At 35.5% G+C, this 19,812-nt stretch overlaps 1 protein-coding gene across 1 annotated transcript; it reads left to right on the plus strand.

The window, feature by feature from the left end:
- Positions 1-992: 992 nt before the first annotated feature.
- On the plus strand, positions 993-5,131 carry LOC108669305 (CAP-Gly domain-containing linker protein 1; the record flags this gene model as incomplete). The annotated part of the gene is given in 2 exon segments (XM_018156611.2): positions 993-1,143; positions 2,240-5,131. Coding segments are annotated over 2 exon segments (198 nt in total), but the record flags the coding sequence as incomplete, so codon positions are not given.
- Positions 5,132-19,812: the final 14,681 nt, after the last annotated feature.

A 19,812-nucleotide genomic window follows, 5' to 3' on the forward strand; every position in this document is an offset into this window, starting at 1 on the left:
ACCCTACTGATGACCATAAGGCTATGTTAGTGACGTGTTGGTAGTGGCATTAATGGCATGTTAGTGACGTGTTGGTGGTGGCATTTTTGGCATGTTAGCAGTTACATTAGTGGCATGTAACTGCAGGCCTCCCTCGCCCTCAACCCTACTGATGACCATAAGGCCATGTTAGTGACGTGTTTGTAGTTACATTAGTGGCATGTTAGTTACATTAGTGGCATGTTAGTGACATTAGTGGCATGTTAGTGACGTGTTTGTAGTTACATTAGTGGCATGTAACTGCAGGCCTCCCTCGCTCTCGCCCTCAACCCTACTGATGACCATAAGGCCATGTTAGTGACATTAGTGGCATGTTAGTGACAGTGACATGTTAATATTTCCTTTGTTATCGAATAAGTTGAATATTACCATTTCGCACGCGACATGGACAAGATTGTCTATCTTTACTCTAAATTTGTTAACACTTGTATTTTATTTTTCAATTCTGCGAGCCGCGAACTGAATAATAGGAATAAGGATGAGAATTTATTCTCTGTGATTATATGTATGCAATTAGGAATGTTTTATTATGATTATTTTACAGCTCGGCAAGCCGCGAACTGAATAATATGAGTACGGTAATGATGTGAATTCATTCTCTGTGAATATACGTATACAACTAGGAATGTTTTATTATCATGATTATTGTTCAGTTCGGCAAGCTGCGAACTGAACAATATGAATAAAGACGTACATTTGATTAATATAATTTTTCATTAATATCATTATTTTTCAGTTCCGCTAGCCGCGAGCTGAATAAGATGAATAAGGATGTGAATTTATTCTCTGTAAAAATATAGCTATACAATTATGAATGTTATCTTATTATCATAATTATCGTTCAGTACGGCGAGCCGAGAACTAAATAATACGAATAAGGACGTATATTTGATTAATATAATATTTGATTAATATCATTATTGTTCAGTTCGGCGAGTCGCGTGGTCGCCCCTCGCCTGTTCTGCGACATCTGTGACTGCTTTGACCTGCACGACACCGAGGACTGCCCCCAGCAGGAGGGCGGCGACCCTCCCGAGCCTCAGCGCCCCCACCGTGTAGCTGAGCGTAACGCTGCCCCCAGGCCGTATTGTGAAGTTTGTGAAGGTTTGTGCTGCCGTGTAACGTATTGTTAGCTGACAGTAACGCTGCTCCCAGGCCGTATTGTGAAGTTTGTGAAGGTTTGTACTGCCGTGTAACGTATTGTTGGCTGACCGCAACGCTGCGCCCAGGCCGTATTGTGAAGTTTGTGAAGGTTTGTGCTGCCGTGTAACGTATTGTTTGCTGACCGCAACGCTGTCCCCAGACCGTATTGTGAAGTTTGTGAAGGTTTGTACTGCCGTGTAGCGTATTGTTTTGCTCACCGTGTAGCTGACCATAACGCTGCGCCTAGGCCGTATTGTGAAGTTTGTGAAGGTTTGTGCTGCCGTATGACGTAGTATTGTTTTGCTCGCAAAATACCGTAAGTAGTGCATATCATATAATGAGTTTAGCTTTTCGTATGAGCAAAATTATTATGTTTATTATTATTGTTATTATTAATTATGATATATTGAAAATTATTATATAATGCCAAGCCTTGATATATATCAAGGCTTGGCTGCAAGAGAGGTACCCATAGGTACTAGTGGTAGTTTCAATTGGCAAAGAAGTTATCTACTGCCCTTAAATAACATGATAACGCTAAATGACGCGAATTCCCCGTTAGAAAATGATTTTAGTGGGAGCTGATTTTGGAAATATAATGAGTTGAATACACTGAAAATAATGGTGATTTGATGTTAGAAAATAGTTTAATACACTGCTAATTCGGTTAAGTTGATAGGGAATAAAAGCGAGTTGAATCCGTTGCAATTTGAGGAGAGTTTTTTTTTTTTTATTGGTAAGGTGAATCCACGACTCAGGATAAATAGTGTACCGATGCTGGAGTAATACTTTTTCAGTTTGAGAGTAGAGTAATGATTCTTATTACGTTTTAGTAATACGTTTTTAGTTTGAAAGTATAGTAATACTAGTTCCTATGAACTTTTAGTAATACATTTTCAGTTTTGAAGTAGAGTAATTGTTCCTAGGAATTTTTAGTAATACGTTTTCAGTTTGAAATTAGAGTAGGTAGTACGTTGATGCGGTTTGAAAAATTCTTCAAGTATGCAAATTGGCGCTGCGTGCTTCGATCTAATTTTGTTGTCCTAATTTTTTCCAGTGTTCGGCCACGACACGGACGATTGTGATGACAAGCAAACCTTCTAAAGACTCATCAACTGCATCAACTGCATCAACTTCGACATCAACTGCATCGAAGTTGGGTGTTCGGCTAACATGTGATGAATCAACTGATATTGTTTGAAAAAATTGTACATGATATTTTCATGACAATCGAGAGGGGGTATCTTAACCATTATACAGACAATCAGCTGATCATTACGTTCTGATGATCTTATTATTACCTTTTGGATTTAACCCGATACTTGAGGCTTGGTAACCGCGCAAAAAAATTAGGCGGTTTTTGACGCGTGTTTGGTTCATGGATGCATATGAATGAACCATGAAAGTTATGCTCGACTCGCGCTCAGTTCCTGTATAATGTTACAAGGCATAATTCAGAGTTACGTGTCGTTTAGTCCATTATTGCGAATTATCAACATCTGTTATGGTTCTCGATTGATTAAAGTTTGAATAGACACTTCGATTCGCGTCTTAAATATCTGATGAGAGTTTTCAGTTTTGGTGTCAAATATTGATTGATGTGTAAACTTATGTTCAACTTGAAATGAATACTCAAACGATGCAGCGCATGAGTGGCTTTATGTCTAGTGTAATATTTTTGCGCTGTTGCAGCCGTTATTTGTTATTTATGCTTAGATTGTTTTATCTTAGTTGTGAGTTTTTGTGTTCCTTTCACCGAGTGTCATGAGAGCTTCCTAAATGTGCAGTGAATTATGTATGTGGCTGCTCTCAATGCGTGTTGTTACTAAAGTTATTCTTCAATAAAAGAAAAATTTTTTTTGTTTTTTAATTTTTTTTAAGTAATATTTTAATTGAATATACTATCGAAATGTCTTCAAAAGCCTATAATTTCATTGTAGTGTGCATGATTTATTATTATTTTTTTTGAGACGTACGAAATATCGAAGACATGAAGATCTCCCACTGATGTATAATTTGATAATTCGAACTATCAAATTATTCGATGTTGTGAATGCGTATGATTTTACAGCCTAATTAAATATCCTTGCTTAACTGAAAGCCGTTCCTAAACTGAATATACATTGCTGACTATTTATATTAACTATTTATTTATGTCGCGTTCTAATACAACTTGAAATTCCATGGGTGACGCTATACTTTAGAAACTTTGAAGCATTAGCATAGTGAAGGTGTTCCTAACTACAGATGTCTTAAGTATCTAGACGCAAGCTATTCTGATGTCTTGCTTATTGTGTCAATTAAGGTTCCTCCCGTACTGTAGGGTACAATGTGCACTATTCTATAATGTGTGATGTAGGGTTCCAGTCGCTGAGTTATCACTGTTAAGTTACACTCCCTATGGGTTCGCTGTAGGGTTCCAGTCACTGGATTTGCTGTAAAGTTACAATCCCTGAGTTCGCTGTAGGGTTCCAGTCGCTGGATTTGCTGTAGGGTTCCAGTCGCTGGGTTTGCTGTAAAGTTACAGTCCCTGGGTTCGCTGTAGGGTTCCAGTCGCTGGGTTTGCTGTAAAGTTACAATCCCTGAGTTCACTGTAGGGTTCCAGTCACTGGATTTGCTGTAAAGTTACAATCCCTGGGTTCGCTGTAGGGTTCCAGTCACTGGATTTGCTGTAAAGTTACAATCCCTGGGTTCGCTGTAGGGTTCCAGTCACTGAATTTGCTGTAAAGTTACAATCCCTGAGTTCGCTGTAGGGTTCCAGTCGCTGGATTTGCTGTAGGGTTCCAGTCACTTGTTTTGATGTAAAGTTACAATCCCTGGGTTCGCTGTTGGGTTCCAGTCGCTGGGTTTGCTGTAGGGTTTCAGTCACTGCTCCGAGTCTTTTGCATGAAAGATTTTTGGCTGCGAATTCCGCGTGCGCGCCTGGAATTTTTTCTGTTTATACAGTTTCAGTTCTCGATATTATATAAATGTGTATAAATGTGTTCGTTATGCATGTCGTAATTAAAGCCCTGTTTTAGGCATCAGTTGAACGATGTTTAATTATACTTCCGTTCGTATTTATGCTCCACCGAATAATGTCTTCGTTGTTGATATTTTTGAGCCAAAATGTGTTCACGCCTTCAAGTTATATCTTGCCTTAAACTTGCTTAGTTTGTGATGCATCGGTTTGAAGACTACCTTATTGGTATGAAATTAATACAGTTCTCTCTATCTATTCATAAAGTTGAATGTGTAGTCTAACATGTGGTTCATGGAGCTCTTTTAAGTTATATATTTCTGCGCAATTTTTTCCGCAGCTGACTCTTAAATTAGAAGTATATGTGTGGGCTTGGTTATTGAATTTGATGTTTGATTGTTATCCTTACGGTTCTGAACAACGTCCCTTGTTATTACGAAATATCTGTGCCTTATCATAGTACCTTCGAACCTATATTTGATATGGCGTATAGTATATAATATATTTCGTTATTGATATGAAATAGAAACCATAGGTATCTATTGTTGTGCTCATTCTAAATTCTGGGACGGATTTATCCAGCCAACGAGAGTAGGATTAAGTACATATGTTATAAGCATGTTTAAATTACATGTAAAAAAATGTAAAAGCTAAGCAAATACCGGTACCTATTAAATTTACTAGAATTTGAATTAAAAATTGTTCAGTTTGTGATCAAATTATGGTGAAATAATATAGCATTTTCTTTACTCTAAATCATCGAGTAAAAATTTAATTTTTATTGTCATAGGCAGTGAGTATTGTTGCAGACTTGAATATGTTGCATGGTAATGTGAATTTATAGTTCTGTAGCGTGGCTATAGAAAGCGTTACAGAAATTGATGCTTAACTCAAGCATAAAAGTGATTTAAAATAAAGTTTTTTGCATAAGACACTATATTTTATTCGAATCCCTGTTTCTCAAACGCTAAGAAAATTCTTATCCGCAGAGTTAATTTAAAGGTGAGTACTGAGTACCTATAATAAAGCTCATTAATCTGAATGTTCCGGAAAAGGCAAAACTCCGAATTTACTTGCCTTTTTGCTTGTATTATTTAATTAAATATGTTGTATTAACGGTATTAATGTGAATATTGATATCAACTGGCATTATAGCAGTTTTTCTCTTTAAATACTCATCCATAAACAGTTAATCGAAATTACACCAAAGAGTTAAATTCAATATTTATAAACAAGAACAGCGTTTTTCGAACATTTTTAGTACCATTACAATTACTCAATTCAAGCAAACGAGATTTCGAAAATGCAATAAAAAATTATTATATCAGAAATTATTATATCAGAAAAATTATTATATCAGTTCGAAAAATACAATAAAAAATTATTATATCAGAAAATTAAATATATTAAAACTAGAGTATCTTCGATGCTTGCTTGCGTTTTTCAATCACGAGCGATTGAGGTTGCTTGATAAATCGAGAATCAAGGCCGTTCTGCGTGAATTTCAGGTCACCACTCACAACTTCTCTAAACAGAGACTGCTTCAATTGCGAAGAGTCAAAAAAAAAAAACTATTATATAGCTTGTAGGTTTACTGGGAGCTGTTTATTTACTCAACGATGTAGCAATATGAAAACACTGATCGTGTTCAGTTTTTGGACAAAAATTCTGTTTCTATTTGAGAGGAAAGTTTTTTTTTATGACTCCAAACTTTATTAATTTTCTGACTGTATTTGTGTTCTAGATTTATCGAATTGACGATGGAGCTGGTCTCCGAAACGTTTTCAATAGAGAAATGCTGAATTTTTGTGGAGTTTTCTTCGCTTTTAAATTGCTAGGAAAGATCTTTGATGGAAAAAGCTTCGGCTGTTTACTCCTTTTTTTCACTCGTAGAAGCCGGCTTTTGCGTTAAAATTGTCGTGTCAGAAAGCACAACAGTTGTCGAAGTGTAATTTGCCGTGTCTGTTTTCTTTGACAACTTCGAACAACCAAAGCCAAGTGTTTCAGTTTAAAATGAGCTCGTCTCTTGAGTCGTCACCGAGACCAGACACTTCAGAGGTCGAGGGAATTTTCTCCCACCGACATAGGCTCTTCATTTGAAAGCGAAAATTGCTCCTTGTCAAAATTGAGAAATTCGCAAAGAAGCTCACTTTGAGATCTTCCGCTCAGGGTTTGGTCGGACTTTGGGCAGTCTTCCGGAACATAAAAACGTTTGCAATAGTTGTGGAAAATGTCGTATAACAAAAAAAGTCTCATGTTATAAAAAACATTAAGGTTTAATTCAGGTTTCTATACTAGAGAAAGATTTTGAGGGAGTCAAGCACCGATCCCGCGACTTCTTTGAACAAAAATTGTGAAGGAAATTTTTTCATACAATGTTTAACATGAGACTTTGATATGATTTTGCCAGGGAAAGAAATTGTAGACTGTGGTTAGACGGTCTTCAATTGTCGTGTAATTATATTCGCTTCGCAGTCAACCCGAGGATAGAAATGGATATCTTGGATAATCACTGGGCTGGGTGTACCAAGTTCAGAGTACCAGGATTGACGCACTAGAGAGGCGCGGGTTCGATCCCAGCTCTGTGCGCCAGTTTCTGGTCAGAATCGGCGAGGAGGCCGGGCGGTTAAGCACAGCAGAACTGTAGCAGTGCGTTGCGAGTTCGAGACCTCAAAATGCTGTGAATGTTCTGCGATGTTAGGAATCGGCGACAGGCCTACGGCCTAATATACGCTGAAACCGCTATATATCTTCATTTGAAAGAAGCTCATGAGCGATACTAAAAAACGATCGTGCATGTTTTGAAAATCGCGAGTTATAAGTTAGTTCCAAACAGGCTTCGGTTCTTATAGACTGTTAAAGGACGTTGATCAAAGTCATGCAAAATTAGGAGGTTATCTTGAAAATTTTTGTTATTCCCCAACTTCTAAAATGTTTTTCAGCTCTGGAACCTGCTAACAGCGGAATTTTCGACTTTTAAAGACGTTAGAAAGCTTGCTTAATATGACGGAAAAATATATAGCGCCTGATTTTTTTTGGAACTGAATAGCAGCTTGTTTGAGTCGTCTACAGGCAAGTAAAAATATTACACGGGCGATGGAATTTCCTGTAGTTTTACTGCCGTAATATCTTTTTATGTGATTAAGAAATCATAAAATTTGGCGCACGCAAGACTCCTCGTGTTGACGTGGCTTGTTGACAAACATCAAACACCTTTGCTCCAGTGGCATTTTTTCATCGTATTATCTGGTCAAGGAAATTGGTAAGGCCGCGAGTTCTGAAAGGAGATGTTAACAGCAGCTTTGACGAAATAAATAAACACGACAAAAGTCATCAGAAAGAATATTGTTGTTTCAGAATATATCACTTCGTTCTATCACTTTTATGATACAAATCTGATACAAATCCTCTGAAAGAAAATAATTAAAAGACACTATGCTAATACAAACGTGATTATAATCAAGGGTTCGTAAATTTTCTCCGGTGTTGGATATTTTCGCTAAAAATAATTTGTTGTGTTAGCATTTCAGAGAATAACTTAAATTTACAATATAGTTCAATTTATTGAATTCTATCTCAGATTGAGTCATAATTCTAGTCTCTATTTTTGTACAATTCTCTATAGACACTTATGACAAAAAGAGAATTTAGTTAAAAAAACATAGGCGAAAACACTATTATAAGTGCTGTAACTCTGTGAAACAACTTTGTGCATTGGGAACCTCAACATTCTAATCTCTTCACAATCATGCCATGTTTGGCCCTTCATAATCATACTATTTGGCTTAAAACTCCCTCTAGAAAATAGCTTTCTCTGAAAAATGTTTATTTCGGAAATTGGATTCAAAATTAAATGCAACTAGTACAAAAGTAATCATGTATTTTCAAAGCCGACGTTTAAACGCCAAGCAGAGCGCCTCCCGCAATGATAGAATATTGTTTCGAACATCAATGATGTTTTTTACAACACCTTTCGTGTCATAACTTACATGACTTTATTTAATTTAATTATTGTGTCCAACCACAAAAGGCTCTGATTTATTTTTATTTCTGAATGAGACTTGTGTAGGCGAAGCGCTTGCATGTAGAAATCCTATTATAGTTCTTTCGGAACGGTGAACTCGAGTGATGTTTTTAAAGATATTGCGAAAGGTATTAAACAAACAAAATATACTTGAAAAATAATTGAAAGATCAAATATTTACCGACTGTATCATTCTTAGTTCATTTCAAGTTACAAAATCAAGATAGAATTTACTATTTCGTAAAATTAGAGAGTTATGACTAATGAATGGAAAAAAAATAATTTTTAAATATTATGACGTGATCAAAATGCCCCAATCAAGTGCACATTTATGTTTAATTTGCAACCTTTCCAGATACTATATATGAATTATAACTAAAATAATTTTGCTATCCATTTTGTATGTTAGTGTACGAGAAGTTAGTGAAAGGCCCAAAAGGTAAGCGAAGCAAAAAANGTTTAGTCGACAGTTTAGTCAGGACAGTTTAGTCAGTACAGTTTAGTCAGGACAGTTTAGTCAGGACAGTTTAGTCAGGACAGCTTAGTCAGGACAGTTTATTCATTACATTTTAGCAGGACAGTTTAGCAGGACAGTTTAATCAGGACAGTTTAGTCAAGACAGTTTAGTCGACAGTTTAGTCAGGACAGTTTATTCAGGATAATTTAGTCAGGTCAGTTTAGTCAGGGCAGTTTAGTCAGGAAAGTTTAATCAGGACAGTTTAGTCAGGACAGTTTAGTCAGTACAGTTTAGTCAGGACAGTTTAGTCAGGACAGTTTAATCAGGACAGTATAGTCAGGACAGTTCAGTCAAGACAGTTCAGTGAAGACAGTATAGTGAAGACAGTTTAGTCAATAGTTTCGTTACTACTGTTTCATCAGGCCAATTTCTTGGGCACAGCTTCATTACTACATTTTCGTGCGTCCAGTTTGGTCAGGCAAATGGTTTGAAACTCTCGCATCTACGACTGAGCATTGGAACCTCGCGGCCATTAGAGAAGGTTTAGCAGGTCGTTCGGTGGCTCTGTAATGGGATTGGAATCTGAAGGCCTAGGAGTTGTGGTGATGCTCCAAGTAAACCAGCTCACGTGATACAAACTCAACGTTTTTTAAATATATTCATGATAGATGTTAATGAATTTGTTTAAACAAACTAATCCTCGCGTTGTCGGACTTGTGTTAAAAAATTATTGGAGTTAACTAATTTTAATAAAAATATAGCAGAGATAGTTATCTGGATGAGCATGAGCGGATTATTTTTTTAGTTTTCTTACGTGGTATCGGGGCAATCGAAGTGATATTCATTAAAATTGGTGATGAAAATTGGCTTTCACTTGTATTTTTAGCGCATTTTCTCATTTATGGAAAAAATGCACTATTGTGCTCGCCATGTTCGTCTATCTGTTTGTCTGTCTGTCCGTCCGTTTGTGACTTCACGTTTTCCTCGACATGAAAATGCACTCTCTGCCACTCACTGCAGTCAGCACTGAGTTATATTTTTTTTAATTATTCTAGAAAAACCATATTGTACAAGTTATACGTTGATGCCGACTTGTGTAGTACACTTCGAGAAAAGGATGGAAACTTATCGTAGCAAATATAATTTTTTATTACAAAAGATACAAGGCATAAATGTATCTTTACATCTTTATACTAAAATCTTTATCGGGATAATACTCAACCAAATTCAAATAAAAATTTTGTTCAGTCTTGGATTTCATTCCTGTCTTTGTTGTTCACTGTATTTTTTCTTAATCGATTAATTCGCATTAAGTTATTTCTCTCTGAAATACATCCTCTGTACTCTTCTTCAACTTCATCATTTAATAAGCATTTCTAGGGCATTTCGATCTAGGTCTCTAGAACGCTTGTCGTCCACATAGAAGTTCCATGACCGCAATATCGATGGATGTAGTTCAAATATTTGCTGATGAATCTTTTATTCATGAAACTGGGGCATAAACAAGCCTTTGCTTGTGCGAACACATTTCTTAGTAGCAAAGCATTTGTCAATAAAATGTGGCAAGGTCAATATTTTTGCGACATGATATTTATGTCTATGTGTAAACCCGGCTGATGAGAAGATTGGAATGAAAGATTCGTTTTTACTTTTTTCTTGTGACCTTTATGCTTCAGTTATAACTTTTATGCTTCAGTTATTACCTTTATGCTTCAGTTATGTCCTGTTACTTTATGATCTTTATGCTTCATTTTCGACTATCTGCTTCAATTATGATCTTCATACTTCAATTATGACCTTCATACTTCAATTATGACCTTCATACTTCAATTATGACTTTTATGCTTCAATTATAACTTTTTCTTTGGCCTTTTTGCTTCAGTTATGACCTTTTTTGTGACATTAATGCGTCAGTTCTCATCTTTATGCTTCGGCTGTGACCTTTATGCTTCATTTATGACATTATGTGACTTTTATGCTTCAGTCAAATTGAAGCGTTCTAATTTTTATTTATTATAAGCATTATTGGAAAATTCCCAACTATTCAACCAACTTGTCATTTTATAATTTTGGAAAACATTAAAGTAATATACAGGTTGAAGTTTTATCACAGAAAATAATTTAATTCCATAAATAAAATTCTGCCTCGTTAACTAAAAATAATAAATCTCATTAAAAAAAATCAAAGATCGCCGCTCACAAACATGTGCGTAAAACCATTACCACATTTTGGCCTAATTAAATACTGTCTCTCATGGAAAATTGAAGTAAATTAAATAAATTATAATTGTACAGTTATTTACCATAAATGTTTACTCAGAAAATAAGAGGAGAAAATGCTGATAATGTTTTTATTNCCCTCCATGGTGTCTGCGCCTTCCACGGTGTCTGCGCCCTCCATGGTGTCTGCCTCCCTCCATGGTGTCTGCGCCCTCCATGGTGTCTGCGCTCTCCATGGAGCCTTATTCCTTGCATTATTATGCCGGAATTGTGAATTTGCTGGAATAATGATTTGGAAGAATGTTTGTCAGATACCGGGGCTACTCAAATGATCAAGTTGAATTTTTTAAAACGAATTTGGCGACGTGGAAGAAATGCATCCCAGTTGGTTGGTTCAGTGCAGCGTTATTTTTTTGAGAACTTACTTGAATTAATGATGATTTAAGAAATATTAGTTATATATCAATTATTTTTATCAGTATCAATAATTTTTATTTCTCAAAGAGGAATATAATTATTTCTTTAGTTTACATTGAGGACAGGAGAAAAACGAAAATATCAAACCATAATGTGCCAGGAGTATATTTCCTTACATGGATAAACATTTTGTTTCATTTCTACTGCAGGAACGTAACGAAATTTTGAGATTCAATCAGGGATTTTTTTTGTGTCCTTAGGCTTTGAGATTTTTTTTTGGTCAAACTGGAAACGATAAAATCGTGATTCTTTGACGATGTAGAAATTGCGCAGAACGCTGAAAATCCACGGATAGACAACAAATTCTGCGAAATTATTTTCCAGTAAATTCATTTCACAAGATAAATTCAACTTCAAGACTTTATAGAGTTGAATTTGTAATGATTTAGAACTCAAGCCAATGGTTAAATGATACTGATATAATCTTGGATACTCGCATGCATTCTTTCCACCACTGAAATGCCCTGAACACTTACCATTCTTTTTTTAGAAAGTACCTGTTTAGTCTCAGCCTTAGGCCTACTCTCATTTCCCGCGCTACGAGGCTCCGCCCCTCGAAGGTTGCCTGCATCGGCCGCTGGTGACGTCACGGCTACTGGCCTAGTGCCCCGCCCGCTCTACCTTATATCTGGCTTCCCGTGATACGGGGATTCTTTCAGAGAGTGACTTGCAACGAAGATGGTTGTGTCTTTGCTCTAGAATTATTACTTTTTAATCTTGCACTATAATCGGTGAGTAAGTATTCCAGGAAAATTAATCTTCAGTGAAATAGTGTGGATCTCAACCGGTGAATCTCAAGATTTGTCGTCGGGGAATTTGAAAAAAGAATTTCGTAACGTCGAGCAGCCGGCTACTTTGACACCCACAGGCCTCTTCAACTGATTCCCCATTTGTCATTAGGGAAATAATTTCGTGAGTCATTCTAATAATGTGAATCACAGAGTTATTTCCTTGATGACTACAATTTCGTCTGCGGAATGATGAACCTCATCGCAACTCATATTTCAACTGATGAATCTCAACGCAACTAAATTTGTCAGCAGCAACGGAAAATATTTTAACGTTTCGCCGTGGATACCACTTTGAATATCCTATTATTCGGTGAAATTAAAATAATGAAACAAAACCTAGTTATTTGCTCGGGCGGATCGGCAGCAGGATTTACCCCGTCCAAACTTCTCGCGTCTTTTGGTAAGCGAATATTTGTGTCGTCGCTGAGGATAAGAAAAGCTCGCGTTTCCGTGCATCTTCTTCAGCGAGTGCAGAATAAAATGGCATCATCGAGGAGCGAAATGTTGTTTACGCGTGATGTTTCTATTCCATGACTAGATGATATTTCGCTTCCTGGTGGTCCTTTTCACTTCTTTTCGTTCCAAGTAAAACTGTAGTCGTTTGGGACTCATTTTACCAAGCTACAGTTCCAAGTAAAACTGTAGTCGCTTGGGACTCATTTTACCAAGCTACAGTTCCAAGTAAAACTGTAGTCGTGTAGGACTCATTTTACCAAGCTACAGTTCCAAGTAAAACTGTAGTCGATTGGGACTCATTTTACCAAGCTACAGTTTCAAGTAAAACTGCAGTCGATTGGGACCCATTTTACCAAGCTACAGTTCCAAGTAAAACTGTAGTCGATTGGGACTCATTTTACCAAGCTACAGTTCCAAGTAAAACTGTAGTCGCCTGGGACTCATTTTACCAAGCTACAGTTCCAAGTAAAACTGTATTCGATTAACAGAGAATATTCGGGACTGATTTTAACGGAGTCAAATTTGTGGATTGTCTCAAAGATTATAATGAGTATAATAAAAAAATCATAACTGTAATCGATTAACAGAGAATATTTAGGACTCATTTTAACGGAGTCAAATTTGTGGATTATCTCAAAGATTCAAGTAGGGAATTCAATGTTAAGTTATATATAAATGTCCGTTTAAGTGACACCTGGCTAATAAGCTACGTGTCTACATTACTAAGAAGAGACGTGTTGCCATTACTTATAAGGTAAGATGTCAACATCACTAAGAAGATATGTGTGAACATTACTAATAAGATACGTGTCAGCACCACTACGAGGATATGCGGCGTCTATATCATTAATAAGAAAGAGAAGAGAACGTCACTGAATTTTTTTACATGCCAAAAATCTAATAAATAATTGCTCAATTAATTATTTGAATCAATCGAAACGTAATGGTATGAAAATTAAGCATATATGTTTCGAATTTACGAAACGTATTTTTCATATTTGTAGTTTCTTTACTGAATGTTCAAAACATTCAGCGCACAGAAATTTTAAAGAATACACAGAAATTTTGTTTCAGAAACCACTTTTAAAAAGTTTCACATTAGTAAATAAAAATTATTTACTTGTTCATTAGTCTGATTGACGCTTTTTTCACATATTTCAAGATGATAAATTACTATCTAAGTTCAGATGACGTTATCGATCAATTCATAAGTTTTAGGTCACTTGCAATGGGAATCCAAACTGTTTTTGTGCAATTGTGCAAAAAAATATTCCGAAATATCTCGATCTTATTATAGAAAAATAGAGCTGAACTATGTTAAAAAATTACGAAGCAGCATCATAAAATTTCGTAAAAATCAATTATAAGGTACGGGGTCCCGTATGTTTGTTTGCTTATTTTTCAATGGTATTCGCTTTGTAACTTTATTATTGCATTAAAATAAGTAACCTTCACAACAAAATAAAGAAAATGCAATTTCTATTGATTATTTTCGAATATGCTGAGTCGGCAGGCGAGATTTATTGTCGCAATTTCATTGCTATACAGTTCAGTAGGATTTAACTTGCTTAAATAATTGATGCCGTCTTGTTTCTTTATCTTATTTTATCGCTGAGATAATATGAGATGCTGCTCAATAATTTCGAAAAAATAATTATTCTGGTTATGAACATTTCCTCTGGAAAGGTGAAAATACCTTGTTGATGATCGTGCAAATTAATGTAAATTAAATTTTTCAGTAAAATGTGTGTCAATTATTTTTGGATTTCTAAGTTCATTTTATCAACCTTCATTGTGGGCAATTTTATCTGCTAAAATTCGCACTTTACTGATATTTGAGTCAAACAATTGCAATTACTTGTGATTAAAGCGTTAACTAATTGTTATTGCTTTGATCTTCAAATGCAGCGACCCATAAAATTTTGATTACATATTATATGACTGTTGATACAAAAAGTCATTTCCCGGCTTTAAAAATGTCCAGCCATAATATATTACCTATATTAAACCTTTATGTTTAGATTTGAAGGGTTTCCAAGATCTTTAAGTTCAGTCTCAAATTTCCATTTCAAATTTTTGTAGAATTTCGATGAACATATTTCCCTTTTCTGATTTTGCTGCGGATTTTGCGTTAATTTTGCAAAGACTACCGTCTTCAGTGAATATGTATTATAAAATATGTATTATAAATTTTAACAACTATAAAAAAATTTAGGTGTTCCACTGCCTCGGTTCTTCATTGAGGTTCTGTTTCATTTCTGAACAATATCGTTTACAGCGGCATATGTCAACAACGATTCAGCCCCGGCCATCAATTTTGCGTCGCAAGGTAATCTGCTAACATCGAGCACTGCAAACAAACGGAGTTACTATCACAAGAAGTATTATCAAGATGACACTCGGCCTCACAAACAGTAATTTATGGTCAAAGTTCGTTGTAAAATAATGCATTTCGGACGAGAGTACTTAATAAATTGCAGAAAAACTTTAATTCAAATTTGAATGTAAACGCTAAGTCAAATACATATCTACATATGTTATAATAACGATGCTAAAAAATATCCTTAACAAAACGTAATTTGTAACTAACTTTCTAGTAGGAATAGTTTCATCGTTGATGGGATGATAAAAAGGTGAAAAACAAAGAGGCACATAAAAAATTGTTCCAGCAGTCAACTTATGAATTCAAAAATGCACGACTTCATTATCGATAAGAACCATTCATTATTCACGATATTTGCCTTCACACCCTGTTTGAAAATGCGGAATAAACTAGTCGAAAATATAACTATAAGATTAGAATATTTAGATCTAATCTAACAAAAATTAATTGTTACTTTCTATAATAATTATCAAAACTAATGAGCGTAATTTGCACACAAGCTTGCAATACAGCATGATTATAATGAACGTTAACTTTCAGATTAGAGTATTTAGATCTAATCTAAACAAAATTTACTTTCTGTAATAATTATCAAATCTAATGAGCGTAATTTTGGCACTAGCTCCCAATACAGTATGATTATAATGAACGTTAAGCATGATATTGTTTACAATCTACAATACAAGAGATTACAGTAGAGAGTTTGGGATCAACCGCAACCGTCTCGGGACAGTTTGATGACAAATTCAGCGACATGTTACCTGAAATTTGGCTTTTATATGCCCCGGCTGAATAAGCCTGGGCAGGTTAAGGTGAATAATTCAGTTGCATTGCAGTGGGATTGTCGCATAGCCATAGTTGCACTATGAAATTGTCAAATCAAGAAGCGAGAGAAAGCTTTTCGGTATTCCTAGACAATGAAAACCCGGTTTATTTTTATAATTAGGTATGTTTGTGCAATTAAATCAATGTATTTAATGCCCAAATAAGTTTATATCTTAAATGTCATACGTATTAAAGACATGAATGACATTTGTTATTTGCTCCGCGAGGTGATCAGATGTAAGCCAATTAGAGTGAGCATTATGAGATTTATGATACTAATTATTTATAGAGTTTGATTCTAATCATTGGATTCAAAGGATTCGAATTATATTCAGAGGAGTAATCCGCAGTTTGGATCTTAATTATACATCTCCATAATTCTCATTCAGGGGGCAATGTGACCCCAGCATGAAGAACTACATACACACAAGATAACTTCTACCCAAAAGAGCTTCTTGAGAGAGCATTGAAGTTCTCCATCCACGTTATGGGTCATTTTGGCTTAATCGCGTGCAAGGCTGAGTGCGGTCACGGCATTATATACAGGATCCGAGTCTAAACTTCTCGCATGGACTCAAGAAGATTCTATATTTGATCCTTTATCAGCTGCTAACTGGTGATTTCAAAACGTAACAAGAGATCACGGCCATGTTAATGTCAATTACTTGAGATGTAAGCGTAAGCTGATAATATTTCTTTCAAAATTCAAACGAAGTTTCTTTCGCTAAAAACCGATTAATCTTTTCGGTAAATGGAGACAAAATGAATGAAAGAATGGAGACTAAATTAAATAAAAGATTTGTCACGTGTAGATAAATATAACATGGCGCCTATACATATATGTATAGGCGCCATGCTATATGTATAAATATAGCATGGCGCCACTATATATATGTATAGTGGCGGTATATAGGAGTATCAGTGAGGCGAAATTAATGAAGAAAGTATCGTTATGATGAAAATAATTTCTATGACGAATTTAAACCTAAAACTTGGTTATGATTGCATTGAAGATCCACCCGAAATTTATCAAATACGAGCGTCAGCAACACACGTGCAGAGTGAAGTATATCAAAATAATTCAAGTTACGGCAGTAATTTATATTTAAGTTTCTAACATCGCAATCTAACTAATACTTATAAAAATTCCAATTAAAACAGGAATAGATCAAGTCTTTGAAACTCCCACGAATTGATCCAACTTTACAAGAGAAAGCGAGCACTGAAGGAGCAGCGCGCAAAGTTACCTGCATTGCTAATCCAAACTTCAAAGCGTCGTCGAAACTTTAACGATGATGTGCATGATGAGATCTTGCATGATACACTGATAACGGCCTTTGGTTTATCTGTGTAGAAGATGATTTAATCTATAATATGTTTTTATTAAACTTTACACGAGTCTTTTTCTTTTTAGAATTAATTTGGTTAGCCAGCGTTGGCCAGCATTTTGTTGGCAAGCAATAAGTAACCTAATTGTTGTCTGACGTTGAAAAAATGTTTTTTTTTTAAATAAACTCGTGACCAACGTTGTTTCAACCTCGTTTGCCTGGAGGGAAGAAGCCTGTTACGATTAGCAACTTTTGGCATCTTTTTAGACTGGGAAGATTAAATGAGAAGCTATAGGGAACCATCGGCTGAAATTGGAGATAAGAGATTAAAAACAGAAAGCAAAGAGACGAGATAATCTGCTGTCAAAGGGCGCTTATGGTGAGATAAACTTCGAGTGTCGTGAGCCTTTTTTCGATGACGGGTTGTGATAGTTATCTTCATTGCCTAAAGAAAACATTGATGCTGCATAAAAACAATGATAAATAAATAACAATTAATTAAAAAAATAAGCAGTAAGCTCTGATATTTTCATTAATATTTTCTCGAAGCAGTAAATTCCGAGGGCTAAAAACAGTCCACCGTTGCATTACTTAATTTCCAATTATATAAATCTGACAACCTGCTACGAATATTTCTTATGGGAGAATGAGGTCTGGTTCAATACTGGAAATTTGTTGCACTAATAGATCGTATTTGTTATTTGCAACGGAAAATCATCGAATTATTTGTCAAATTTTCCGGAATATAAAAAAGAGATGCGCGTGATTATGCCTTTCGCACGTCATGCGCAAGACATCATCTCTGACGGTGCCATTCAACCCTAAAATCTATATGATCCTGTTTTTCTTTGTTCATATTTTGTTTTTCAACTGCTAGAACAAAGAGTTGTTTTACGATAAATTCTAGGGAATTAAGGCAACCACACAATATTCGGGAACCAACAGCCAATGGGTGAAAGCCATGCAAACACCAATAAAGGTAATTACTTTACTGCAGCTGACGACCATTGTGATGTCAGTGAGTAAACTGTGTGTGTAAATGAGTACGATGAAATCGTTTCTGTTATTAACCAGGAAAATGCATTCGTAGGATGAACGACACATCGACCCAGAAACCGCGAAGATACCGAAAAATACAGAATTTGTAGAAAAATCTACGAGTATGCGAAGAAGAAAAATATTACTATAGTTTAATGATGAATTATAGATGTTCAATACAACATTGAATTAATATGATAATGATTGTAGTGCGTTGAACTTGTATATTCATATATTTCAAACGCAATACGTGAAAAATGCTCCTGGAATCAAGTCTCACAGCCAAGAAGGAGATTGTGCCCAAAGCAGACGGGATTATCCACGGCGGTCAGTTACTGCCGGACCCAAAATGTCTGGGACCATTTCGGACGGCCACTCTGGACGCTGATTTATTGCTTAGACTTTCAATGAATACATTTCTATTGTTTCAATAGAAACTCACTGCTAAATTATTTTATCTTTGTTCAGTACATTTTTGAAAATTGTGTGTTCAATTTTAATTACATGTAACAGTTTAAAACTCATTAGGTTCAAACGAAATTGTCCAGGTTTCTCCCCCTATAACATCTCCCCCTTCATCTTACCCACCTACTTCCTCTCCTCAGTTCCTCCCAGCCGGCGAATAGCTTCGACGAGGGACCGTCGCTTCTCCTGAAATTCTAATTTGGTTAAACAAAGGCTTTAGTGACGCCCAGGATACACTGCATGGACTGTCTGGAACGAACCTTATTCCTCACCATACAGCCGTTATGTTTTTCGCTGGGTATGAGCTAATTTTGGTGTTTTTGGGTATTGTGTAACAAATATTTTGGTATTGAAATTATGTCATAATACAATTTTTTCGGTTATGAGCTAATTTTGGTTTCATGTTCCATTCATTTAATTTAATTCCATATAATTTTGGTTTCATGTTCTGGCTATGAGCTAATTTTGATATTTTTGGGTATTGTGTAAAAAATATTTGGGTATTGAAATTATGTCATAATACAATTTTTTTCGGTTATGTGCTAATTTTTGTTTCATGTTCCAGTATTGGTCTGTTTGAAATTCGTAGTCTAACACATCCAATAAAAAGTCATTACGTTATCTATTTAATACTGGCTCTTTTTTCAAAAAATTACAACTGCAAGGCCAAGAGATTGATAACAAAAAATTATGCCTATTAAATTTTTTTATTTTCAATTAGGATGAAACAATTCCAGTATTTAAAATTCCAGTATTTTAAAGACTTTTGCGTCTTTGAATCGCTTTTAAATTGGTTTTCAGATTAATAAAGTGAAATAACTGAACCTCGCATTTACCGACTTTTTTACTGTTCGATCATGCTAGGTCAGGTAAATTGGTGTCATACTGAAAAATTTAATAGTTGCAACCGAGATGCAGTGATCCGCGGAGCAATGTATGCTCGGTTCGTCATCTTGCCAAAAATACCACAAAACGTGAAGTAAAATTTAAAACATGAACAAGCATTCGATTTCCCTTAAGAATAAAGGAAAATATCTTAAAATAAGACTCAGTCAAGCATTTGCTCATCAGCATTTGCCAAATGAATCAAGCATTTGCCGTCAGCGTCAAGCATTTGCCAAATGAATCTAGAATTCATTTGGTTTTCTAGCACTTAGGGACCAGACGTATTTTGTGGCTCTTTTCAGAGACAATGCTTAATGGATAG

This window comes from Hyalella azteca, unplaced genomic scaffold, assembly GCF_000764305.2.
Source record: "Hyalella azteca isolate HAZT.00-mixed unplaced genomic scaffold, Hazt_2.0.2 contig17332, whole genome shotgun sequence".
Lineage (NCBI taxonomy): Eukaryota > Metazoa > Arthropoda > Malacostraca > Amphipoda > Hyalellidae > Hyalella > Hyalella azteca.